This window comes from Pezoporus wallicus, unplaced genomic scaffold, assembly GCF_028554395.1.
Source record: "Pezoporus wallicus isolate ANWC-B61680 ecotype Strahan unplaced genomic scaffold, APGP_CSIRO_Pwel_v1 contig_3568, whole genome shotgun sequence".
In the NCBI taxonomy this organism is placed as follows: domain Eukaryota; kingdom Metazoa; phylum Chordata; class Aves; order Psittaciformes; family Psittacidae; genus Pezoporus; species Pezoporus wallicus.
In genome coordinates this window covers 2241323-2267765 of record NW_026637826.1, presented here as the reverse complement: position 1 = coordinate 2267765, position 26443 = coordinate 2241323, and the positions used below count along the sequence as shown (strand labels likewise).

General features: G+C 52.1%; 2 protein-coding genes across 3 annotated transcripts in view; one reads left to right on the top strand and one right to left on the bottom strand.

Annotated features, from left to right (window-relative positions):
- Nucleotides 1-11722, top strand: part of RPL29 (ribosomal protein L29) — a 45788-nt gene extending 34066 nt beyond the window's left edge. Inside the window, exons 1-4 of one of the 2 annotated variants that reach the window (XM_057407787.1) lie at nucleotides 8769-8774; nucleotides 8980-9024; nucleotides 9670-9734; nucleotides 11516-11722. In XM_057407787.1, the coding sequence (XP_057263770.1) occupies nucleotides 8988-9024; nucleotides 9670-9734; nucleotides 11516-11629 (216 nt within the window). In that variant the 5' untranslated portion in view covers nucleotides 8769-8774; nucleotides 8980-8987 and the 3' untranslated portion in view covers nucleotides 11630-11722. Of the gene's footprint in view, nucleotides 1-8768; nucleotides 8775-8979; nucleotides 9025-9669; nucleotides 9735-11515 lie in introns of those variants that run through there. The other variant, XM_057407785.1, reaches the window with a different exon arrangement.
- Nucleotides 11723-17628: 5906 nt separating this feature from the next.
- Nucleotides 17629-23802, bottom strand: TNNC1 (troponin C1, slow skeletal and cardiac type). Its single transcript, XM_057407853.1, has 6 exons — nucleotides 23673-23802; nucleotides 20106-20136; nucleotides 19659-19805; nucleotides 18643-18757; nucleotides 18399-18535; nucleotides 17629-17786 (listed from the first exon to the last, which is right to left on the bottom strand). Exons 1-6 carry the CDS (start codon nucleotides 23694-23696, stop codon nucleotides 17755-17757), a joined length of 486 nt encoding a protein of 161 aa, XP_057263836.1. The 5' UTR covers nucleotides 23697-23802; the 3' UTR covers nucleotides 17629-17754.
- Between the last annotated feature and the right edge of the window lie 2641 nt (nucleotides 23803-26443).

The following is a 26443-nucleotide window of genomic DNA, read 5'->3' as shown; positions in this document are numbered from 1 at the left end:
TGAGGCACTGGAATGGGTTGCCCAGGGAGGTTGTGAATGCTCCATCCCTGGCAGTGTTCAAGACCAGGTTGGACAAGGCCTTGGGTGAGATGGTTTAGTGTGAGGTGTCCCTGCCCATGTTAGGGGGTTGGAACTGGATGATCTTAAGGCCCTTTCCAACCCTAACTATTCTGTGATTCTGAATTCGTACATCAAGAGATGAACCCTAATGAGAAACAAAATGAAAGGGCTCTGCACAGCACAAGTTTGGTGCTGCACAGGTTGAATCCTGGTAAGCAGCTCTGTCCATCCCCCTGTGCCTGCGCAGGAATGGTGCCTGGCTTCAGACAACCTTCACAGGCAGCAATTCTTTTTCCTCAACTTGTGGCTCTTGAGCCGCAGCACCTTTGAAACGTGCCATGGGCTCACAGAGGCCACGTGCAGCCTGTGGGGTGAACCGCAGCCCAAACCGCTCTCCGAACAGCGGGGGTTCCGTGTCCTCGTCATAAATTCCTCCCGAACAGTGTTGCAGGAATTACTGGGAGGTGAGGAGAGAGGAGGCTGCCTGGAGGTGAGACAGGCTTATCCTTGGAAGCCTCCATGCTGCAGAGCCCAGGGCTGCGTTTGGCACCCTGCACGGGGGAGATGTCGGTGGAGGCTGAAGGCTGCCTCGTGCTGTAGGAACTCACCAGTCCTCTCACCAGCCAGCTAAATGGGAGATAAATCTCCCTATTAACAATGCATAAAGCATGCCAAAATGTGAGCACCTTCCCAGGCGGGAGGTGAAGCAAAAGCTCAAAATAACTTTAAATCCTTCCTGGCTCGAAAGTGGCTGTGTCGGCGCTCCCCATAGCATGCCTGGCTGCCTGGTGGGAGCGCGGGGTGCTGAGCAAGGCTGTGCTGTGCTTTTCAGCACGATGGATGTGAGAATCGGGTCAAAAATAACCCCATCCCAACGTCAGCAGCAGAGCTGAGAGGAACCAGAAGTCCTGAGCTGTTTCGAAGGCGCGTTAAATAATAAAAGCAAGGAGATGAATAAATTAGCTCAGTATCTATTTAGGTCAGCCCTCTCTGTTTCTCCCAGCCGCCTCCGTGTGCCTCCTCCCCTGCCGCCATCAGCTGCTCCGCGCATGCTGTGCCTGCGCATCCGCTCGCTCCTTCCCAGCAGCCGGGCTCTCTGGGGGTGCAGGGTGAGCAGGTGTCACGGCGGCTTCACCCCGGCCTTGGGAGGCGTCAGCAAAACTTCCAAAGTATTCTGGAAAATCCCATTAAAGTGATGGGATTGAGCGCACGCGGCTGCTCCCTTCCGGGCGTTCTCCCCTACACGCAGCCCTGCACGGGCCGCCTTGCATCTGCCCGGAGCTCTGTCTCCCTGCTTTGCTTGGGGCAGCCTTGGGCATCCATTCCCAGCTTCCAGCCACAGCAGCCTCTTCACCTTTGCAGACCGTGCTTCTGCACCTTGCAGGTGCCCCAGGTTCACTTCATGTGCTTGAAGTCATCATTTGTTGATTTGGGTCCACCTGGCCCCGGGTGATTGACACACAGTAACTGTAACAGCTTTTAAAGCCCTAAGTTCCCCTTACGTTATTCAAAAGCCTCCAGAAAAATGCAGCTACCATGCAGTCATAGAATCACAGAATAGTTAGGGTTGGAAAGGACCTTAAGATCATCCAGTTCCACCCCCCCTGCCATGGGCAGGGACACCTCACACTAAACCATCTCACCCAGGGCCTTGTCCAACCCGGTCTTGAACACCGCCAGGGATGGAGCATTCACAACCTCCCTGGACAACCCATTCCAGTGCCTCACCACCCTCACAGGAAAGAATTTCCTCCTTAGATCCAATCTAAACTTCCCCTGTTTATATCTTTGTTTACGTGTTTCCCAAGCCTGGAAAGCCCTTTCTGATGTCTAGAACATCTCATGGTTCTTGGCTATCAGCACGCTGGGTACACGCTCACCAAGTAGGAATTTATCTGTATCAAGGGCTGCTCTGTCTCAGCCCAGCACCTGCATTGCCAAAACTTAGAGGAAACGCAACTGAGCTGGTCCTCCCCAAGCCTGCAGGTAGCTGGAGAAGGTCTCCAGTGACGAGCCCAGCCAGAAGCATCATCCAGGGTGTAGGCAATGGAAAATGAGATGTTACTAAGTTTGGCCAGGCTTAGCTGGCTCCTCACGGGTCCCAGCCTGTGAGTCACCGGTACGTGGGCCACCAGCACAACCTCCCCGCTGGAGGAAGGAGCGGAGGTGGAAAAATAACAGGAGGAAACCAGTTGTTAGTAGTGCCAGCTCTGGGGAGAGCGGGAGGAGGTGGCAGGCCTGGCGAGAAAGGTCACGGCTGTACTGTAGGCTGCTGCCTGCTTTGTCTGCCTGCCTTCATGGTGGGAAGCTGCTTACAGGAACACGTGTGCAGAGGGTCTGGGATGGTCTCTGTGGGGAATGAAGGCCTCCAAGGCAGCCAGGAGCGATGGAGCTTTTGTTCACAGTCCCTGCTCTCCTGTCTTCTGGATGCTTCTCTGGTTCCTGCTGGGCTAAGATTGATTATCGTGCCGAAGGAAACCCTGGCCCACTGCAAACACTGTAAAAGAAGGCATGCTTTGCAGGTGTACTTGGAACAAACACGTCTGTCCCCCCACTGTGGCTAAACACCAGTGCAAAGTGTTTGTTCCCTAGTCCCTGCCCCATCATTTGCTGATGCTCATCTGTAGCTAACCCAGGGACTCTCTTGCTGTTTGCCCTGAGCCGTGGTGACAGTGATGGGAGCGGGAGATTCAGACAACTAGATCTTGAGGCAGTGACCCTGTTCCTCCTCCAAAGCCAGCACAATGAAAACATTGCTGAGGGGAATAAAAGCCCTGCCTCTCTCCAGCCTCTTCCAGTGGCCCAGCTCTCCTCATGTGCTGAGTACACCAAGCAGAGCACACAAGCCTCAGTTACTGTTCCCAGGTCCCTGCCGTCAGCCCAGGGGCACTTGCAGGGCTGTGTCACAACAGCTCCCCATCCTTGTAGGAAAGCCGTGGCTGTGGGTTAGCACTTCTGCTCCCCTTTGCCTTGCAGTAACTCCTGCTTTCTTGAGCCCTCCAGTCTGATGACTGCACCAGTTGCACAGAGCCAGCTGTCTGGCTGCTGGCAGATCAGTGCTTTCTATAAGTGAAGCAGTATTTCTTCGTGTCTTTAAGAAGAGTATAACAGCTGTCAGGGAAAAAAAAAAGCCCCAGCAGGTCAAGAGGGGAAAGTGCTGTGTCTGCTGTTATTGCCTGGTCCCTTCTCCCTCAGTAGGACCAGTGCTCAGACATTGAGCCAAGAGCGGGATCTGTTATGCTCAGGCTCCCTCTAGTGCCTCCATGTGCTGATGTCTCTGCTTCTCTATGTGGCTTCTCTGGAGGCGTATTGGCCATTTGTCCTTGGGGACTTCCAGCATCACTAGATCGGCCTTAACAGCACAGCCAAGTCCTGCTTGCCCATAAGCTGGGAACAACCCCAAAACTGCCCCAAAGCCACCACATCCTACCAGTGCAGGGACCTCTCGGGGACGTGCCAGTGAGCTCAGCCTCTGCTCCCTGGGGGAAAGGACAGCGATGGAGGTGGCCATATCCCACAGAACGGCCCTGATGGAGGTGCAGCCCTGCACACAGCAGCTCCACTCCAGTGGTGTCCGTGGAGAGCACAGCATGAAGGGTGATGAGTGGCACGCGCCCTTGAAGCAACACCTTCCCTGGGAGCCAGCTAAGACGGCCAAAAGCATTGCTGTGCTTTCCCATTGCTGATCACTCTCCAGGAGGGGTCAGCTTTTAGTCCATGTCAAACAAAGCCAGCTGGACTCCTTCTAATCAACACCTGAAACTGTTATCCCTGATTTTGTCCAGCCTGGAGGGTCCACATAGCAGAGGCTGCCTGTGTACGAGGGCACAGGAGAGCTACGCTGTCGCACTGTGGCCAGCATCTTATGTCAGTACGGCCTTTCCTTGTCTTCTTCCTGGGGAAATGGGGAGGAAATGTCCCAATGGCTTGGGAAATGACTGACCTCAACCTCACTTCAAGCCCTCCTTGTAAAACTCAGCCTAGCTCAGCACCACACTGGATAGCCAACAGCTCTGAAGCAGCCCTGTTTCACAAAGCACCATGCAGAGGTTAGGGCAGCCCCATTTTCTCACAGAACAAGGAGATGTTCTTTCGTATAGCCGTGAATCGAAGCAGCTGTTGTTCCTGTAGATATACATCCAGTCAGAACAAAATATTGCATAAGATGTCAACAAAATCCTGCCCATATCCCGTTTGGGGTGGATTGCAGTGTTTTCCTGGAAATTAGTAATATTTTCCTGATTTATACCCATGGAGTGCTTGGCTTGAGCGCCAAGCTGCTCTGAGTCACTGGCATTACTAAATGGGGGAAGTTATGGAAATTCATTACCCTAGGTCCAAGTGTCAGCTTACAGGGAGGGAGAAGGCAAGATGAGAGCAATCTGCTGACATGTGGTGTCAGCATGAAAACCGTGACAAACCTGGCAGAGCTCAATCGGCATAAATGTGTGTGGTGCGAGGACATCGAGATAACGCGGCTGTCAAAGGCACTGTGAGATTTCTACTTTAACCTATGATTTTTCCATAATTGTTATGCAGCTGGAGTAATTACCATCCTATTTAATGAGCACAGCTCCTTTAACAGAGGACACTTGGGCTAACATGCACTAATTAAGTTTGTAATCACTACAAGTATGATTGAAGGTTTTGAACTGCCCAGCCGTTCTCAGTCATACCATAGTTAGAGACACTGCTGCTCATCAGAGCACAGGGGCGTCTTGATCCTGCCTTGGCTCATCCTTTTTACCTGATAGCCTGCATTGTTTTGGAGTGGTTTATGAACCATCCTAAATGCATTACTCTCAGTCCCATGAAGTGAATGCATTTCCAGTTTTATTTTAATGATTTGGCTTACAGGTCTTGTAAATCACCTGGGCATGAAGCACAGCTTCCCTCATCCCCATCTGTGTGACTGCTTGTCTCATGAGGCCCCAGCAGCAGCTGTGAATGGCTCCCAGGGAGCTCCAGCAGCAATAATTGCAGTGAGATACTGAAAGAACTTGGAAAACATAGCTGGAACCATAAAATAAACCCTTCTGCTTCTTCCTACAAAGGAAGGCTCAGAAAGGAGTGAAAAAGATCAGGAGTTTTCACACCCTAATGGATAAGGGAACCTGGCAGTCTGTTTCCTTCTGCAACACAGTGGAGGCAAACCTGCCTCTCGGATTCAGGTTTATCTTCCACTGAGCTTGGCTCTTTGGGTTATCAGGAAAGCCAGGCTTTCTCTCTGGTGCTGGCTGCAATTAGCTGGCCATGGAAATGCCTGAATATTTGAAGACCACAACTCCCTACAATGGAAAAAATTTAGAAACCCCATAATTTATAGTCAGAATTTTGTGTTTCAGGGAGGATTTTGTGGAGAGCCTCATGTTCCAGCTGCACAATGCCAGAAGAATATGGGTATTTTCATCTATGTTTACACTATTTGGTAATAACAGTGGCCCAGAGAGAAAAAAAAGACAAATACAGTTTTCAAGACTTTTCCCCATTTTTTAATAGGGAGAGCTTGGTCACAGCTATCCAGACTTGAGGCAGAGTAGCTCTGGAAGCAATCAGTCACTGACAAAAGGACCAGTTCTCTCTCCCATGTCCTGGTCCAGGGGCTTTGGTCTCTGGGCTGTTTTTTCCAGGGTGCGTTATTTTAGGCAATTCACTTGTGCCTCTCCTGTGAAAGGCAGTGCCATGAAAAGATGCACTGTTTTTCCATTCAACCACAATGTGGAAAAGCCTGGCCTTTTTCTTGCTCATTTTTCAAAGGTTCCCATCTGAAAGCACAGCAATCCTGGACTGAAATGCAGCAGTCTGTACACAGATACAACCCAAATGCAGCAGTCTGTACACAGGTACAACCCAAATGCAGCAGTCTGTACACAGGTACAACCCAAATGCAGCAGTCTGTACACAGATACAACCCAAATGCAGCAGTCTGTACACAGGTACAACCCAAATGCAGCAGTCTGTACACAGATACAACCCAAATGCAGCAGTCTGTACACAGGTACAACCCAAATGCAGCAGTCTGTACACAGATACAACCCAAATGTGGCCGTCTGTACACAGATACAACCCAAATGCAGCAGTCTGTACACAGATACAACCCAAATGTTGCAGTCTGTACACAGGTACAACCCAAATGCGGCAGTCTGTACACAGATACAACCCAAATGCAGCAGTCTCTGCACAGGTACAACCCAAATGCAGCAGTCTGTGCACAGATAAAACCCAAATGCAGCAGTCTGTACACAGATACAACCCAAATGCGGCAGTCTGTACACAGATACAACCCAAATGCGGCAGTCTGTGCACAGATACAACCCAAATGCAGCAGTCTGTGCACAGATAAAACCCAAATGCAGCAGTCTGTACACAGATACAACCCAAATGCAGCAGTCTGTGCACAGATAAAACCCAAATGCAGCAGTCTGTACACAGATACAACCCAAATGCAGCAGTCTGTACACAGATACAACCCAAATGCGGCAGTCTGTACACAGATACAGCCCAAATGCAGCAGTCTGTACACAGGTACAACCCAAATGCGGCAGTCTGTACACAGATACAGCCCAAATGCAGCAGTCTGTGCACAGGTACAACACAAATGCGGCAGTCTGTACACAGATACAACCCAAATGCAGCAGTCTCTACACAAATACAACCCAAATGCAGCACTCTGTACACAGGTACAACCCAAATGCAGCAGTCTCTACACAGGTACAACCCAGCAAGCTTGGGCGACCTTGGCTCTTGGTTCCCCTCTTTCTTTTCACACTTCCCCATGGCAGATGCCCCAGTCCATAACCACAAATGCCTCCCTGTGGCATCACCACTGGCAGCCCCACAGCCAGCACTGGGGCTCCCTGACAGCCAGTATCACAAAGCTCCCTGTGGCTGGGGTAGCAGAAGCTACCACGAGACTTAATTCCAACCCTTGGCCATGAGCAGGTGGATCCAGTCCCCTCCGAGTGGGCTGCCTGTGCCAGCAGCGCCTGGCCTTGCTGTCATCAAAGGAAAATCGCATTAGTGTTCTGGTTCAGGGGGCACCTTGGCAGAGCAGCTGCACCGTGGGTCGACACAGTTTTGTTTGCCCATCTTGGTGACCATTTTACTGTCTTTCAGGTACTAAATTGTCTAAGTCTTGGGTCTGTATATTTTGCAGGAGTGAGACTTTCACCTTGTGGGCCAGTGCGGCCAGGCACGGTCAGGCACAGCACGGATCACCCTGTGCAGCTGCAGGTACGCTGGGCCCAGGAGCACCGTGTTTGGGGGGTCCCAAGAGTGGCAGAGCCAAAGCTACTTGTTGTCAGGGTTTGAAAATGAACAGAGCTGTTCACAGCCTTTCTGCAAGGGCCTGTGATCCATGCAAATAAGTGCTTAATGAATCTGCTGTGAGGAAAATACACTCTGTGTGATCTGATTCATAGAATCACAGGCTGCAGTGGGTTGAAGGGACCTTAAAGCTCACCCAGTTCCAGCCCCCTGCCACAGGCAGGGACACCTTCCACTAGAGCAGCTTGCTCCAAACCGCGTCCAGCCTGGCCTTGAACACGTCCCTGTGCCAGGGTGGTGATGCGAAGGGTTAACCGATAGGTCAAGCTGCTTGCTTAAGTGTTACTACTTGCTCATGCTTATCGTACTTGAAGTGTACAAGGGGATAGATCAAGCCACTTGCTTAATGATGTTACTGCTCGGTCATGCTTACCGTACTCGCCGTATATGCTAGAACAAGGTGTAAGGACATGGCTGTTGTTAAGAGGTACGGACTGTGACTTGATTCCTGTCCTTTCAACACCCAGGTTGGCTGAAACTGGCTCTGCACTTTGGGCAATGACCAGGCCTCCAGGGAGCACGTGTAACGACTAGGGGTGAAAAGGTCAGGCTCGAGGAAGACTCGTTGACTTCATCTTGAGACCCTCACCCACGACCACTAGGGTGCACTGCGGAGGCGCAAAGGACTTCTTAGCTCATTATAGTACGAAGCGGGGATAGGACATGAATATGTATAGGCGTGTTGTGCAACCTCACGCATATGTATAACTTCAGAGCATAAATGCAAAGGGGAGACGACGCTGAGGTGTGAATGCCTTTGGAGGAGCGATCTCCCATGCGCCTCAGCGCTGAATAAAGCATCCCTGCGGTACAGCTTTAACGAGCTGTGGGGTCTGTCTGCGCATCAGTGGCGCGGACAGCTGAGCGTGCAGGGGGTTCTGGCTGAGTTCAGCTGCCCGTGGGCTGGGGCCCCGTGCTTCCAGCGATGCAGCAGTGTCACCAAGCACCGTGGTGCCGTCGGGTCCCGGGGCCGCCCGGCCCGCACGGTGCTGTAATGGCGGGGAACCTTGGTGGGGGGACGGACTGTGTCGGCGAGGAACCGTGTTATAGGGGAACTCTGGGAGTGCGGGACCGTGTTGTGGGGGAACCATGTCGCTGAAGGACCGGGGTCCGCCACATCGCTGGGGCCGCGGAGCCGTGCTGCTGCGGGTCCTTCCCCACTCGCGTGGCCGGGGCGGGAGCGGAGGCCGCAGCCACCGGGGCCGGTACCGGTGCAGGGGCCGGGCACAAACGGGCGGTGCGGGAAGGGGAGCCGAGAGGTGCGGGGCTTCCGGGCGGAACCTCCCCGTGGCGGCGCTTGTTGCGCACCGGAGCCAGCGGGCAGTTCCGTTCCCAGCAGCCCCCGCGGTGAGCCGTTCTCTTCCGGCTCGGCGGCAGCGGCGGTGGGTGTCCCTCCGCTCCATCCGGCTCCATCCGCGGCCCCCGGTCCGCAGGGAGAGCCCGGGCAGGGCCCGCCGGGCTCGGGCTGTGCTGGGCAGGGGGCCGGAGCGGCGTGGGGGGGGGCGAGGAGGCTGTGGGGATGGGGGATGAGGATGGGGGATGAGGATGGGGGATGGGGTGAGCCGGGCTGAACCGTGCTTCTCTCTCCGGCAGGTGCAGCCATGGCCAAGTCCAAGAACCACACCACGCACAACCAGTGTAAGGCGGGGCCTGGCGGCTCCGGGAGGACGCGGTGGGGGCCGCGCTCCGCTGGGGGGTTTGAAGGCGCTGCTCGGTGCCGGCAGGCCGGTGTTCTGCCTTACGTGTTTGGTTCTCGGGGGGAGAAGGGGGGGGCTGAGCGGGGCCTTCGAGAGAAGCGTGGCTTGTTTGGGCTTCATGTGTTTGAACTAAGCACGTTGCCGAATGGCGCTGAGCCTGTGATCCTGTGGCATCCAAAGATGGCCACAGTGGTAAAAGAGCTCTTGTTTGGGCTTTACTTCCATCGGTGCTGTAAGTTAGGAGAGTTCACCACACACAGGAGGTTCTGCTTGGGCTTGCACAGTGCACGGTGGCGCCCATTAATGCTAAGTACAAGTGCTTGAGCTGCTTGATGGCTGAGGCCCCTTAGTGTGCCAGTGGTGATGCTGCCGGTATATTATTAGTTGATGAGGAGCCTGAAGTCCTTGGATTAGAAGCCCATAGAAATGCAGAGGGGTGAGATCAGAGGTGTGTTATTAATTTGTATTTACTTTGGATGGGAAGGGTTAGAAAACGTTCTATTCACCATCGTTTTGGTGGGGTCATCTGGACTTAAATGGGAGGTAATGCAACACCGGTAACTTGTTTTCTTGTCTTTGTTCATAGCCCGTAAGTGGCACAGAAATGGCATCAAGAAACCCAGATCCCATAGATACGAATCTCTCAAAGGGGTGAGCATTTCTGTTGATATTCCCATGCTGTTACTTTACTGAGTCTTAACCATGGAAAAAAGTCCAGTGTTTGTATTATTTTGAGTGGTGTATTTTTTGCAGGCAGGGGTTTGTGTTTCAGGTGGCCAGAACCACTGCAGGTTTCTGGTTTGTCTTTTGCTCACCTTCCGTGCAGCTGTGATATTTCTGACCCATGTGAAATCCACCCTTGTGTGTCTGTTATACTGCTTCTTACCTATTGGCCAGTTTTGTCTCTGTCCTGCTCGGGTGAGTGTCACTGACTGCTGCTTCATGTGAAACAAACCTGTGTCAGTTGGATAGCTCTTCTCCCTCTTTAGTCCTGCTCCCTCTCCTCCTTCCTGTACACTTCACTATTATTATCCTGTATTTACTATTTACTGTTGTATTCATCCAGAGAATTTCAGTCTGAAGATTAGAGGAATTGGCATTTCTCTCATACATATGGAAATGGCAGCATTATGCTTTTTCTGAGATTAGACAAGTGATATAACAGGATTTTCTTCCATACTTGAAAGTGAAGACAGGACATTTGGGGAGGGTTGTCATTCTGTTTGCTTTCTAGGGCACTTCTCATATGAAAACAGGCTGAGAAAGTTGGGGCTGTTCAGCCTGGAGAAGAGAAGGCTGCGTGGAGACCTCATAGCAGCCTTCCAGTATCTGAAGGGGGCCTATAGGGATGCTGGGGAGGGACTCTTCATTAGGGACTGTGGTGATAAGACAAGGGGTAATGGGTTAAAACTTAAAACAGGGGAAGTTTAGATTGGATATAAGGAGGAAATTCTTTAAGGGTGATGAAGCACTGGAACGAGTTGCCCAGGGAAGCTGTGAATGCTCCATCCCTGGCAGTGTTCAAGGCCAGGTTGGACAGAGCCTTGGGTGAGATGGTTTAGTGTGAGGTGTCCCTGCCCATGGCAGGGGGGTTGGCACTGGATGATCTTAAGGTCCTTTCCAACCCTAACTATTCTGTGATTATTGGCTTTTTGGATGTGATGTAAAAGCTTGTTTTCTGCATAGCTCGGGGAGGGTGCGGCTCCCTCCTGCAGACACTGCTGCAGTCTCTGGGTCTGTCTCCTTGCACTGAGCATGAGTTAAGATGACAGAATCCCAGTACTTGAGTGCGCTGGTTAAAAAACTGTTCACAGTAAAATAGAATCATAGAATGGTTTGGGTTGGAAAGGACCTTAATATCACCTAGTTCCAACCCCTGCCATGGGCAGGGACACCTCACACTAGAAAAATAGCCAAGTGTTTATCAATGCAAGAGCAGTTGATAGTTCTGAGAATGGGTCCTGGCTGCTGGAGGTTTTGGCTTGCCATTAGCTGACAAGAAAACTGGGCAGCTGCTGTTCTGTGCTGGTATTTTTTTTACTTTAATGTGAAAAGGAAATGCCTGAGGAAGTGGCATTGGTCTTCACCCAGGCATTCCGTGTGTGTGTGCTCACCTGCCGAGGCTGGTTTGTGGTACTTCGGATCCAGAACATACTGTGTCAGGGGAATGAAACTTGGCTTGTTTACAGCTTTACTCAGCTTGTAATTTCTGTGTGCTTATTGCTGAGGTTTTGTGTGAGTTTGGTTATGGAAACGAAGGGAAATAGCCAGTTAAAGCATGGTTACAGATAGCTAAAAGAATTTTGTTGATGTAATAAATCAGAAAAACTGAATTAATCACAGCCAGCATTTGGGAGTAATTGGAACAATCTGGAGATTAAAGTGTTTTTACTTATGTCCCTTTTACAGTATGGCTTGTTTTTTCCTCATAGGTTGATCCCAAGTTCCTGAGGAACATGAGATTTGCAAAGAAACACAACAAAAAGGGGCTGAAGAAGATGCAGGCCAACAATGCCAAGCAGGCTGCTCAACAGAAAAAGGACTGACGTGGTTTAAGACAGCCAGTTTTCCTATAAGCATGCGTGTTACAGCATTTTTATAAGAAATAAAATTGGATGTAACAAAGTCTTTCCCTCCCAGACTTGAGGAGAACCCTCCAGAAGCCTTCTTTGATTTGTATTTTAGATGCCAGTTGTGCATCAGGCCTATGTGTAGTGACCAGTGTGTGGTTTTGTTCCCTGTCAGATGAAGCCAGCTGGAGCTGTAGAGAGGTTTTGTGTTGTCAGCCTCCAACAGGGAAAGTAAACTACATGCTTCCTCCTCAGCACTCTTACACTGTGGCTGTTGGTACAGGTCATGAGCATTTGGTAGTTCAGTCTGTTTTCAAGTTGTGAAATGCTTATTACGTGAAGCTGTAAAATTTAAACAAGAAACAACTTATTTCCATACAAAGTGAAGCCAGTGTTGCCTGGACTTTTGGGTGATAGTGTTCAGTACAGGTAATGTTATTTTTGATACTGGTGTGCATGTTCAGCTTGCATACTGTGTTTTTTATGATAGTCCCTAGTGGTGCTACAGCAAGGTGAGATCTCCAGGGGCTGTTGTGTGTCTGCTGTTACACTGTCCAGGTAGGGTAGCTACAGCTGTGAATACCTTGAAAAATGGGAGGGTAGTGAGTGCTAGCTGTGGTGTTAGAAATAGCAATTAGTGTTAGAATTTGTGTGTGTTGTATTCTGAAATAACTTGGAAGTATTGAAGCGTTAATGGAGCTACCATAGGGACGTGTAAGGGGTTTGGACTCTATGAAATAAGCGTATTTTTCATAGAGACTGTATTTTAGTGGACTTCTTTCATTCCAGTAACAAAAAAAGTACCTATCTGAAATGTGCTGACTGATGGGGAAAGGGGAGTGACATTCAAAAGCCCGAGAGGTACAGGGTTTTGTTACTGCTGTCCTCCTGCAGGTCAGGAGAAGGCTTCACTCTCCCCACCCCCCCCAGTGAGTAAAGCTGGTTCAAAAGGTGCTTTTTTATTCACGAAATGAGCCGCCCGTTAAAATGCAACGAACTGTTCCTGAAACTGTAATTCCAAAGCTTGTCCACCCGGTGGTGTCGATCCACAAATCACAAGGGCTGGATGTGTGCAGCTATCTTCTGTCTGCAGTAGAGCAGCAAAACACCTGCTGGCTGCAAGACGTAATCAACTGAGACATCCAGTTAATGTATTTATTTCTTAATAGTTAAGCCAATTGCCAAAATGCAGCGTTATTTTGAAAAAAGGTAAATACTTTGAGTTCTTCATGGCTTGATTTCGAAAGTCTTTTCCCAGTTCCCACTTTTGAGTTGGTTTTAACTAATGAAAAATACCGCCCAGCCCTGAACCAAGCAATCTGCAGCCCTCAGCTGCCTGATTCGTGCTGTTTGCATCTCCTGGACTGTTGTGGATGTTGGTGTTTGTCAGTTGAAAGAATTGAATTGCTGTGTGAGAGCAGCATGCTGCCTGGGAGGGGTTCTGTGCTGGAGAGAGCTACAGTCGCAGGGTTCATACCACCAGGTAGAGTCTGCTAAGTAGTCAAAGCTGGTCTGGTCCCTGCTGCACTCGGGTACACCAGAGGGTCAATGGGCAAGAAGGTGCTCATGGTGTTAATCCTCCTTGGAGAGTGTTCTGTGGCAAGTGGTGTTCACATGTGAGACGTGCACAGCATTGAAACCCTGCTGGCCTCAGTGGTACCTGAGTGTGGCTATTGGAGGTGTCGAGCTCTGTGGCCGCTGCCTGCCTGGCTTGGGTGAGTTTGTCTACAAAGGTGATATGTAGCTGTGGTTCAGGTTAGCATGCGTGTCTCATAGCCCCAGCTGCTGGCTCAGAGCTGCTCAGCAGCCCTCACTAGGGCTGACAGACCTAGCACAGGGCGATACCCTTTGGGTTGCTGCTGGTGTTGGAGCAGGCAGCGTGACTGGTCCAGCTGTGTCAGTGAAGGTCAGTCCGCTGCAGATGCGTGTTGTGACAAGGAGAGTGAAAGGAAAAGCCTCTGAACAGAGGACTTGGTGTCTGTCAGGATACACCTTCCCCTGTGTGTCTGCAGATCTCCAGCCTGGTTTAAATTCCACATTTTAAGTCTAGCATTAAGACTTTTTTTAATCTAAAAGGTAAAATTTCACCTCTAAACCGCCTTGGTGTCTTGTGTTATGACAGTAGCTCACCCACAGGATGTAGTTTGGGGGAAGAGAGAGGCAAGGGTCAGGCTGAGAAAGAGATGTTGGCACATTAACGAGAAGCAGAGGGAAAGATTTGGGCTTCCTGTGGCTCCAGGCAGCTCCCCTGGGCCCGCGTTCAGAAGGAGCCTTTTCATCTCTGCCCTTCATGCTGCCCTTCAGTGGGACAGCTTCCCAAATATGGGCTTGCTGACTTTCTGACCAAAATAGCGGCTGCGTGACAAAATGCAGCGGAGAGGAACGTAACCTTAATCCAGGCATCATTGTGTAGCAAGAGACAGGAATTCTGTGAGCTTCCACAGCAGCTTGGTGTCAGGTTTGTTGTTGTCTGCTCCCTGCGCACGCAGGGGTCCCGCAGGACTGCCCAGGCGTCAGTTATCACCTATTGCATTTTCTAACCCTGAGGCAGCTCAGTCCACAGCTTCCTTCCTTCTTGCAGAAGTTGCCCCAGCTCAGATGGGAAGCTGCAAGGGGAATCTGTACTGACATGGCCTCCTGGTGCATCTTCATCCTCTTTCACTTGCCTTGTGAAATCATTTGAGTTTTGTTGGTCAGGTGAGGCCAAAGATCTTTTTTGGGAGGATTACGTACAGAGCCCAGGAGACGGGACTGGCAGCTGTGGTCTGTTTGAAACTGTTCCCATTATGCTGTGCTCTGCCATCTTTGATGTTTAAAAACTTCATAATTCTCATTACTAAGGCCTTGGTATCCTGTAGGAAGCCAGTGAGCTTAAGAGCATCTCTGCTCAGCTACTGCAGCGCGTCAGGTTCTATGTTCCGTGCGTGCTGCTGCTGTATGTCGTACTTGGTGCAGATGATTCTCCCATTTGTAATTAAGAGGACTGTATCAGGTTCCAGTTTGGCTCCTTTTTTCCAATTTGAAAAAAAAAGGAGCAAAGGTTGTGTAACCAAATACGGGATCAGCTCTTTTGGCAAAGGTGAGCCATTGCGCTGAAAGCCGAGAGCACCGCCTGGAGAAGGGAGATCAGAGCGCTGTGAAACGCTGTGGTGGGGCAGAGTATTCACTGCAGGCAGGCTGGGCTGGATACGTGGTGCTCTGTCCCCCTTTACCACCTTTGGTAGTGTGTTCAAGCAGGAAGCAGCAAACAACACGAGTTCTGCTTTGCCCGGTTTGTGAGGATGTTGCCGGAGTTCCCGCACAACAGGGGTTTTGGTGCTCTGAAATGTTTATCCGCTGTACCTTGGCTCACGGCATACTGCTGCTGCCCTGCTGGCCCACGTAGAACTGTAGGTGAGATGCAGAGGTTTTACCAGGGAGGTGTGTACAGAATGTCCTCAGACCTTCCTGCAGTCACTTAATGCACCCAGCAGTTTTGGAGGGCTGAAGAGAGGTCTCGAATGTACTGAGAAAGCTGCAAACCAGGGCAGGAGTGAAATCCACTGGCAGCAAATGCAGGTAGATCAAATGGCCTGGAAACTCTGTGTCTGGTAGCACGTACTGCTGCCACTTGCCAGCACAGCTCCTGTCTCGGCCTGGGGGTTCAGAGCACACAGGTCTAGGCACTACTTTCAAGTGTAGTAAACGGTGTATTTTTTTGCCTGACTTTAAAAGGATTATTGTTTCCCTGAGGTGCGCTTTTCCCCAGTGGAGCGCATGGACACGTGGCATCTTCCTCAAAGGCTTCAGGCACCGCAAGGTCACTGCACATGCAAGGGAACCTGCAGAATTGGTTGAAGTTGCGTCGATACGCGGGTTCCCCCTGCTGGGTTTCATTTACCATTTGCACATCTCCAGACCCACGCTCTCTGTGGAGGCTTTAACTGCTTCAACTTCTCTGGGGACTTCAGCTGATCCTGTTCTGGCTACTGGCTATTCAGCTGCCTCGCCACCTCACTGGCCTGTCATGTTGTGTTACGTTCCTAACGCAGTTGTTCCCATGTTTTAGCCAACAGTGAAACCCACCCGTAGCGCAGCGCCCTGCGGCATTTGCCGCCGTACTTGTGGAGGGCCATCAGTGCGTTTGGGTAAATCAGTCCTGCGGCAGTTTGTCTGACTTAAGACAGAGCGTGCTGATCTGCTGGTGCCTCTGGTGTAAGGACTGGGAAAACCCAAATGCTCCCAAGTGGGTCTGCTCTTACACAGCCGTGTTTCAGCTGCTGCAAGACCTTTGTTCTCTTCCCAGCCACCCCTTTCCCCCTTTTACTTTCGGAAAGGAGTGGGTAGCCAGCAAGATTGTGGCTCGCTGCTCCCTGTACCATTGAACCAAGGGGGCACATGTGGCAGGGTGGCTCTTTGCAGCCATCCTTTTCCCTAGTTAGGGGCCAAACTGCCCCCAAGCCGCCAGGTTGACTGAAGGGAGGGGGTTAACCTTGTCTCCTCTTGTTCGCTCTTCAGTGAGCTAAAGCCTGTCAGTAAGCAGTGGGTGATAGCTTGGAGATGTTCTTGTCGGGTGTTTGGATCTGGTCAGAGGTGGGTGATGGGGCTGTTGGCGATGCCTGCCGAGATGTGAGGTTGCCCATGGGCTGGGTGGCCGTGGCGGACCTGGTGTCACCGCCTGGTGGCTGCAACTCCATGGAGGTTTCCAGGCCCGGGCTAAAAACGCTTCAGCTGTGTCCTCAGCAGCAGGGCTTGGTGGGAAATAACCGCTGCAGCCAACTGGGGAGGTGCAAACTGGTTGGGTTCGGTCTCTAGGCTGTGGGTTCACTGGAGACAGAAACCCTCGGGAGCGCTTCTGTCGCAGGTGGCTTGATCAAACGCATCCCCGCGTCCCTTGGCTTCTGGTGCACCTGCAGTTCTGCTGAGCCAGCAGAGCTGTGGCACCGGGGGCTTGGCACCCTCGGCGGGATCCCTTTGAGCAGGTCTCCCAGATGTTTGCCTTCGGGGTCGCTGCGGTTCTCTCAAGTGCAGCTGCTCGCGGTGTTCTGCCACGGGCAGCAGGACAGAGCAGCCGGCACGGGGGCACTGGCGTGGCCCCATCGCCGGGGCTTGCACCGCGGCAGTCTAGCGCCTTGCCCTGCCAATGTTTATCTTGCTTGGGTAAACGATTGATTTTAGCAACACGAGTGCAATGTGTGAGCTGTGCTGGGGCTGTGACTCCAGGGGAGGAGGCAGCTGTGTGCGCGGAGAGCTGCTAATGCCGCCGGAATGCCGCGCCTCCTTGGGATGAGAAAGGATGGCGCCCCGGGGCACTGGGCGATAGCACGGCTTGTCCTCCTCTCCGCAGCGCCGCTGTCTCCCCGTGCCTGAGGACTGAGGCACAAAGTGGGGTCGTGCCGCACTCGGGGCATTTCTGCCCAAATGAACGTGATTTCTGGGGGAAAATTGGGTGTTCTGGCTATTGCAGCGAGGCTCCCATCCGGGGCTGCCGGAGGAGCGTGAAGTGCCATGGGGCTGCTGCCGTTTGCCGGGTGGGATGGGAGGGGTGCACCCAGTGTGGCATAGGAACGGCCTTTATTCGTGTTCCCAAAGAAAACAGGGTGTCGTTGTGCACGCCCCGCGGGGTGGCAAGCAAGGCGGCGGGAGGAGGAAGGGGCGTCCCCTCAGGAGCGCGGGGAGGATTTCAGTGATGGGCTAAGTGGTTGTTAATCCACATTTCATCACTCAAATGCCACCGGTGCTCCAGTTAAACCAGCAGGAACCAGTTCTGGATCCTGAGCCTGCTCACCGTGGCAGGGGTGAGGTGATGCAACACAACAGCTCCCATGGCCCAGTTGGCCCAGCTTTGCCAGCGGGCTGGCAGCCTCCTGGGATGGATGTCCCCTTGCTCTGCAGGGCTCGGTGAGGCCCCGTGATCTGTGAGCGTGCAGCCGGGGTGGAGGCTCCATAAGCCTCCAAGGAACAACCATCCGAGGCACTCGCTGTTAACACGCTTTATTTTCCCAGCGGCCACCCTTCTCAGCGCTCAGTCTTCATGCCGGTAGCCAGGGGACGTCGCCAAGGAGGCGGGATGCAGAGCTGGAGGGGTTCCGGAGATTCGGGCTGCCCATCTGGCCTCAGGTTTATTCAACTCCCTTCATAAACTCCAGGAACTCTGCCAAGGGAGGACATCGGAGACACGGGTGTGAGGGGGACCGAAGCTCCCTCGCGGCTGCCGGGCGCGCTCTTGGCAGGTTTCCCCAGCCCTGTCTCCTCTTCCATCTCCCCGATGTGCGAGAGGCGGCGGGGGATGGCTACCGCTCCTCTGAGCGTGGCGAGGGCTCCTCGTGACTCCGGATGGAAATGTCACTGGGGCCCAGCACGGCCCTAGGCAGCCACCGAAATGCCAGAGGTGAGCGCACGGGGTGAGATGTGGCCACCACCAGCTCAGCCCAGAAATGGTCTGGGGGTCTTCCCAGCAGCACTGCCTTCAAAGAGAGGCTCCCTCCACAGTGCTTGTGGTTAGGGGGCAGGAGGGGATGGGCAGGTCCCTGGTGGAAAGCAGCGTTGCTTCAGTGCAGGCAGGTTTGGGAACATGGGAATAGTTATGGCAACCCCAGGACCTTGCTACCCTTTTGCTAGCCTAAGAACCCCCCCATCCCTGGCTGTGGTGAGGTGTGCTGCCTGCATGGCTCATGCCTGGCCAGGAAGATGCCCGAGACCATGGGGGGTGCCTGGGGAACACTCAAGGGCTTGTGACCCAACTGCATGCAAGGAAGAGTCATACCATCATAGTCAATCCTGCCATCGTTGTTTTTGTCCCCATCTCTCATCAGTTCTTCTATGTCATCTTCAGTGATGGTCTCTCCCGTTGCCTGCAGCATGATCTTCAGCTCCTCGAGGTCAATGTAGCCATCAGCATTTCTGCGTGAGGACAGGAGAGCTCAGGAGCAGAGCAGCACCCTGGGGAGGGGGTGCAGGACAGCTGCACTGTTCCCACACCCCTGCCACGCTGCGCTCATGGCTCTTACTTATCAAACATCCTGAAGAGGTCTGAGAGTTCCTCTTCAGTTTTTCCTTTGCTGTCATCTTTCATGCACCGGACCATCATAACGAGGAACTCATCGAAGTCCACAGTGCCGCTGCCTGTAGGCGGAATAAACACCGTCAGCTCATGCTGCAGTGGGTGGACAGGCAAGGCGAAGCGAGGGATTGTGCTTCCCTTTAGTAACCAAGGACCAAAACTCCGGAGAGCAGCCCTGCAGCAAGAAGCAGCTTTCGGGATGCAGGAGTGGATGAGTCCCTGCACTGACTTCATCACTGCATTTTTACCTTTTGCAATCATTTTGCCAAGGCAAAACGAGCCAAAAGGCCTACTGAAAGCATTGCTGGAAGGAAACTCCTGCTATGGAGGTACCTGTCCATCTCATCCAGGTGTTAATAGTAACAGCTCCAGAAGGCAGGTATTCATGCAGTGTGGTACCGTTGTTTTCAGGCAAGAAATGAAACCAGTTATGTCACTGATTTTTAACTGTGCTTTTACTGTCCCGTTTTTAGCATGGTATTGCTGCCCCGCTTGCACACAGTGGATTTTGTTGGGTGTGATCACCAGCAGACTGATTTAATCAGCATTGACAGGGGTTTGTGTGTGCAATCAAGCAGTGAAAGACTTCCCCTAGGACAGAATCCTGTGGCGTTTCTGAAATGGCAGTTGCTACGTTTGTTTTTAAATGGGTCTGTGCCATTTCACAGTACCTCCCAGGTCAGTCCAAGCAGCCTGATCGTTACAGGAATAATGATTTTCATAGCTCCTCTTTGCCTGCAAATTTCCTAAAGGAACCATGCTGAAGTGTGGTGGGTGTTCAGTGGCCTTCAGAATCGCAGCACATGATGTTGCTCCCCACAGGCTGCAGCTGTCCTGAGCATAGATCCTGTCAGTACTGCCCAGGTGCTGAGCCCTCCTGACCCACACCATGCCCCCCATGCCTGCAGACATGGGGATGGTGCTAGGGAAAGCACCCCAAGAGAAGAAAGCCAAGGCTCTCACCATCCTCATCCACCTCATCTATCATCTCCTGCAGCTCTTCAGGGGTTGGGTTCTGCCCCAGCATCCGCATCACCTTGCCCAGCTCCTTGGTGCTGATGCAACCATCCTCTGCACCCAGCACGAAGATGTCAAAGGCAGCCTTGAACTCTGGGGAGAGAAGTAAGAGGAGAAGTTGGGGGGTCTTGCTCCACATCCTAACCCTGCAGGTGGGTGGCAGGGCACCCCAGGCACAGCCTCCCCTGCCTGTGCACCCCAGCGCTGCCTGGCCATCGCATGGTGCAGACACCCAGGCACAAGCACAGGAACAGCCTTGCTTGAAATGCTGGTGGATGGCAATTCCTTTGGCCAGTCTGACCAAAGCACTGGGGTGTAATTGCTGGGGCAGGCTGGGCTGCTGGCCAGGGAGCTCATCCTTGGGCTGTGGTGTCAGGTTAAAGGTACACCTACCATTTTTTTGCTCTTCTGTCAGCTGCTCAACCTGTAAGGAGAAGAGACGCAGTCATTTCTCTTCATCAGCATCACTAGTTGTTAAAATGACATTATCTGTTCATCAGCCTTGTCAGCGAAGCCTCGCAGCCGTCACCATCATGGGCCATGGGTTATAGGACACCACAACTTCCTGCAGTCTAAGAGATTCTTCCCCTTAAACAAAACTACTCCCAATTGCTTTGAAGCGAGCATCATGTCTCTAGAGCGGCAGCAGCCGATGGGCAGCAGAAGCAGCCTTTTCCCAGAGGGTCTCCCCTGCTTGTGCAAAGTGTTTGTCAGCCTTTTGAGGATAACTCCTTGTGGCTGGCAGGCTTCACAGTGGGATGGCCGCACTGCTGAGGGCTCCTTGTGTATGGGCTGAGGCCAGGTCGGATGTGGGATGTGCGAGGGAGGTCCCCAGGGAGGAAGAGGTGGACGAGACCGTCCCTGGTGGCTGTTTTTCAGCCCAGGGTTCAGGAAACTCCCTGCACTGTCAGAGCACCAAGAGCTGGTCTATTTCTGTCCAAGTCGGTGTTTATGACAAAGGTTTCTGCCTCTGAAGGGAGCTTCCGCTCTCTTTAGCGTGTTTTGGGTATCTCCCTGCAGAAATGGCCCGTGGAGCATTAGCTGAAACAGGCTGGCAGATTGTTCCCAAACCAGGCCCTACATCATTCTGTGCAGGCACTCAATGGCAGCTTATTAGTTAGCATTAATGAATTACAATAACCAATGAGAGGAATCCATCAGCTCTGTGTCACGTCTCTTTAAGTGCATTTCTGTCTCTGGCTGATGTCTCCTTCCTGTCGCCCCTGAGCAGGCAGTCCACATCGCCCATCCCTCAACCCCACAACCCGAACTTGTGGCACCATGTCTTTAAGGGAAGGCTGATGCTTCTGCCCCAGAGAACGACAGTTTTACAAAAGCCATCTGGAAGTCCTCCCCACTTGCAGCAAGAGCAGGAAAAGTGCTTTTCCTCAGTGGGACAGAGCCTGCGGGAAGTAGGCAGAGAGCTTTACCCACTCCCCACACACAAGGTGAAGACTTTCAAGTCCGAAGGCACTAAAGATGGTGTTGGGATTGATACTGCAGGAGGGAGCCCAAGCCCACTGTGGCCCTGGTGCTGCTCAAGGCAGGCAGGTCGCTGCTGCCCCTTCACAGCTATGGTTTGGGCAGAGCCCTCGGCCGCTGTCCTGCTGCTCGGGTAGCACGATTCACTTGGTGCATTCGCTATTTATAAGCCTGGGTGCGAGAGGTGCTGGAGATAAAGATGAGCTCCCTGATTGTTCCCAGGCTTTGGTATTTATCCTTGCAGCCCTTTATCTGGACACTTGTCCCTAGCACTGTTCTTAGTGCTGCTTAACAGAGCCTAAAAATGTTCCCAGAATAGCTTTGTGTTTGCACACCCTTATCTAGGCATGAGTGGGCAAGATGAAAATCCATTGGGTTCTCTGGCTGCACGTAGGGGATTGGGCATAAATACAATATTAATATATGCCCTTAGCATGCAGCAAATGAAGAAATACTCACATTTGAAGCTTCCTGGACTGCTCAAGTGATAGATGTGTAGCTATGCTATATGTAAATTAAATACGTTATAACCATAGCATGACACTTTGGTTAGAGAGATGTCTCTTGAGCTGTTCCTAGTACCCCTGTTCTGGACACAGGTACCCTTTGCACCTTTATTCCCCTTTTCTGTCCCCACTGCAGGGACAGGTTTCTCTGGCTGCGGCATGGGAAGGCAAAGCACTAAGCTCACAGCACTGCAGCAGCCATGGTAACACCAGATCTGCTGTATTTTGCTTTTATCAGCTCCCTTCTCCATCCCATGTTCCAGTTGGAAGTCAGATGCAAATTTAAGTTCTTGAATGTTTTGGGGAATGCATCCATTAAAAAGCTGCTTGTCTCACCTGTGCCTGCCTTGATCTTGTTTTGCCTCTGTAAAGGTGCTGGCAGTTAATGCCCAGGATTCAAGGCTCATGTTTATCAGTGTGCCCCCACCTTTAAATCAGCAACAAAATCCTCATGGAAGCCCATCGGGTATCTTGTGTGGCCCATTTCCCTGTGATTGGGGTAAGGTTTTGGTATCTGGGGTAGCAACTTAGGGTGGTTGTCTCTTGCTGCAGTTACTTCTCAGCTAAATTCCTCTGTTGTCCAGCTCCACTAAAGCCCACAGGCTTCGGGTAGGGATGACCTTCACATGTGGGGCAAACTTGTGGGGAGAGGCTGGAGCTCGCATGTAGGGAACTCTCTTTATGGGGCTCTGCACTCAGGCTGCGAGACTCTGTGGCCATCACCAGCTGGCAGAGCACTTCAGCCTTTCTCCCTAATTACAGGCATGAGGTCCCTAAGCAATGAGAGGACCTGTGCCTTGAGCCTCAGAGAATACATTTAGTTGCAAAGCTTAATTACAGCGATGTGACCTGTAAAATCAAAGCAAATCCACATTTTTCTCCCTTTTGGAGGTGTTGGTATGGAGACTGTTTTACTGGTCAGCCTTTCCTGAGCCTTTTCACGCTATCAGGATCACTAGAGGGGTTCTACTGCACGAGGTTCAGTGCTGACCAAAAGACAGAAGAGGTGTGAGCATTGTGGGTTTTTCCTTCAGCAGTGTGTCAAGCACTATCTTCCCTCTAAAAGCCGTTGAATTCAAGGAGGACTTGTATGACATATCTTTTGAGCCCCGGATAAAATCAAACCTTACCAACTATATATTAAAAGAAGAAAAAGTTGCCCAAAAGCTCTTTTTTAAACTGCAGTTATGGAAGGGGCACAGTAGCAATCCCCGCAATCCACAATCTATTTTCATCCTTATTCCACGCCTGTATCACTGTCTGTCTACATTACGAAACAATGCAGTGTTCTTATTACAGATCAAATAGTTTGGGTTTACACAGCGAGTGCAGCATGCAGCTGTGTGAGTTAAAATAGCCATCAGGATGCTCTGCGTTCCCTGGGAGCATAGCTCACATTCTGGGTTTCTGCAGGGCAGATAGCAGCAGCACCAGCAAATAAGAGGAGGATATTTGGAAATAACTTCAAAAAGCCAAAGGGGTCTTTAAATACTCAGCCAAGGAAGGGGGAAACGTAGCAATGGCAGAATTATAAAGCACTAGAAAGAGGAGGGTGAGGTTTAAAGCAGATAAATACTCCCCTTTCATGGGAAGCACTGCTTTGCTTTGTGCAGGCTAAAACCAGCAGCCACCTTTTACACCGTCAAGGTTTTGTTGGGGTTTCTAACTTCGCCTGCAGGCCATCTCCCTTCCCGCAGTGAGGAGCCAGGGGAGTAATTGTCAATAACCTTGCAGCGCAGTTGAGACTTTCACGCGTGCAAGAGGAGCGTGAAACCTTCAGAGCCACCAGTGGGAAAAGCCTGAGCCCTGGATAACGATGTTGGTTAAGAGCTGCCACCCATAAAGTATTTCTCATTTGCTTTTCTCCATTGAATGGACTCCATCACAGTTTGAGGGGATCTACTACAAAATTCCTGAAACCCCTTTAAAGCTTCCCCCCCCCCCGAATCACATCCCAGAGGGAGGTACTTACCGCTGCCTTATAAATGTCATCCATGGCTGGAGAGGGTGGGCAAGGGGCTGGGGAATGTCAGGATCGCGCAGTGCCGGCTCTGCCCCTGCGAGCCTGGCTGATATAGGGGTCTGCCCGCCCCGGGGGATGTGGCCAGCCCACCGGCAGCCCCACACACACCAATCCCCATCCCATCCTCCTCCCCACAGGAATGCCTCGCCTGCGTGCCTTGGGATGGGGACACTGCCGAGCCCAGGGCTGGCATGTCCGGGGCCAGCCCCGGTCCCACTGCGGGGCAGCTGGAGGCTTCCTCGTGACTGATGCGGGAACAAGCGAGCGGTTTCAGCAGGGGTTGGGCAGGACCCTGCCTGATACGTTATGGTATATGGTATATTGTCCTGACTGCAAGCATGCCGCCACGGCACCTCCACCTCCTGCGTCTTCCTCCTTCAGAACCTGCGTTAGAAGGATTACACCGTGCTTAATTAAAGTGGGTAACACGGGAAAGCCATGCCTCCCAAAATAGCCCTGTCCAGCAGCACACTGCTGGGACACTGCTGCTCCGGAGCAGTGACGCAGGGGGTGTCGGGGGCTCCCTGTCCCCTCCGACGGCTGTCTCCAAACCCAGGGGGGCCATGCAGCCAGTGCCAGCGTCCCCAGAGGAGCTGATGCCGTGTGCGTGTGGGTGCTGCGGACAGGGAGGATGTGCAGTCCCTGCTGCCATGGGGAGAAGTGTGGGGGCAGATGGAGCTTTGCCTCCATTTTCTGCTTTTAACTGGGGCTGCAAGATGCGGGGTAGGAGGATGAGGATGGCTATCAGCTGTGCTTCATTTCAGAGAGCATTCCCAATCCGATAGGAAACCAGGACCTGCACCCAAAGCAGCGAGCTGACCTGTCCCCACTGCGAAGGGGGAGAATCCACGTTCACGGATTTAGCGTGAATTTATGCCACCATTGTGGAGAGCAAAACATACCAAAGGCCTTCAAACAACGAGCAGTGCTCTCTCAGTACAGGGAAAACCCTTTTAATCCACAGCAACCAAAGCAAAACCGCTCTTTAGGTGATTCAGGACTCCCTCTTGTGTCCAAAGGAGCTCCGGATGGCTCTGGCGTCTCAGGGTGACAAAGTCCCATCTTCTTCAGCAAACCAGAAAATCCTGTGAATGCAGCTGTCAGGTTTCCTCTCCTCTAAAAATCCCTTCACCCTTTACTAGAACTCGTGTTGCATGAAAAGCCTGCTGTCCCTATGTAACACCTAGCCAAAGTGCTGCTAACCAGTGACCCGGGTGGCATCAGCATGGAGTGAGGGTGCAGGTGAGCACAGAACCATGTCCCCACACCGCAGCCCCCCAGGTTTTGCCATCCTGGAAGAATAATTCGCTATAGAGCCTGTGGGTGCCCACTGATTTACCCAGGCTTCAGCAGGGCTCTGCCTCTTCTCATCATGATGCTGGTAAATGTTCCCTAAAGGAATTACTTTCGGAAGCACGTTAGTCTTCAGAATTGGAGTGTATTAGTACTTTGGTTGCCTTGAACATCAGAAAGCTGCAAACAGAAGCTGTTATTTTGTTAAGGGCATCAGAGCCTGCCCTTAAGTGAGGGAACAGGCTGGGATGGGGAACCTGCTGTCTCCCAGTACTGAGCCATTACCCAAACCTTCTTGAGCACCCCCATGGAGGTCTTCTCAGTGAAGTGCTGCCCCGAAGCAAACCCAACCCCAAGGCTGCTTCCCCCCACCTTGGGATCCCCTGTGGCAGGTGCTGGCTCCAGGCAGAGGGTGAGGAATGGTGCCTGGCCCTGTCCTTCCATCCTGGGTGGCAACAGCTCTGAGTCATCCCCCTGAAAACAGCCCCTGGGATGCACCAGAATATATCTAGGGTGATGCATGGTGGGAGCAGGACCTCTAACATTGCCTTCAAAGGAGCGCAGCCATGCTCCAGGAGCACCGGGGATGAAATCCAAGTCGGGACGTGGAAGAAAGGCTTTTGTTGGCTTAGAGATGGGAAATCTGGGCCACTGCCACCATGCACACGGACACGGGAAATGGGCACTTCTGCACACACCCAGTGCAAAGAGACACTTACAAAACACAGGTATGCCTAGAGGGGAAGGATGAAATCCATCTGGCATGGTGCATGTGAGGGGCATCATGCCAGCCCCTGCATCCCTGCTTGCTGCTTGGAGCCAAAGCTTCCAGCATCCCCTGGCTCTCTGAAGCGGTTTGCTTACAAAAGAATTGGAAATTGGAGTTTTGTAGAGAACCCCAGAGCCTCTTGTGCAGACATAGGGGAAGGCTGCGGCTGCTGTGGTGGGTATGGGGTGTCCTGGGGAAACCATCCCTGCTGTTGCTTCTCTCCTCCCTGCACCAGACCCACAGCAGAGCTGGAGCATGGCTGTCTATAGCCTAAGGAGGGCTGCCAGCACCAGTGCCCTTAATACGGGTGTGTGGCCGGCTCGGCAGCACACTGACTGTCACTGCAGGTAGGTATGGCACATTAGCTCAGGCTTCAGCTGCACCCCATCATGCTGTGGACCTGTCAGTCAATCCAAGGTACCAAGACAAGCGGAAGGAAGGGTTTCCTGCACTTTTTCCCCAAAACCTCAGTTCAGGTTTTCCTTTCCAAGCAGCTGTAACCCATTGCAAAACAAGAAGCGGCATCCTTGAGGTCAAATATAAGGAAACAAAATGCAGAAGCACAACTAAGTTGCAACTTTATTCGAGGTCAGGGGTTTTTTTTGCAGGGCTCTCCTTGGGCAGTCTGTTACGGCTCCAAACAGCAGCAAAGTGCTCC

What these genes read in the sequence shown, in the direction of transcription:
- TNNC1 (XM_057407853.1), bottom strand. Translation starts at nt 23,696, where the DNA reads ATGGATGACATTTATAAGGCAGCG. An exon ending in ATGACATTTATAAGGCAGCG is followed by an intron (nt 20,137 to 23,672) that starts GTAAGTACCTCC and finishes TTCTCCTTACAG; the next exon opens with GTTGAGCAGCTGACAGAAGA. An exon ending in CTCTTCAGGATGTTTGATAA is followed by an intron (nt 18,536 to 18,642) that starts GTAAGAGCCATG and finishes GTCCTCACGCAG; the next exon opens with AAATGCTGATGGCTACATTG.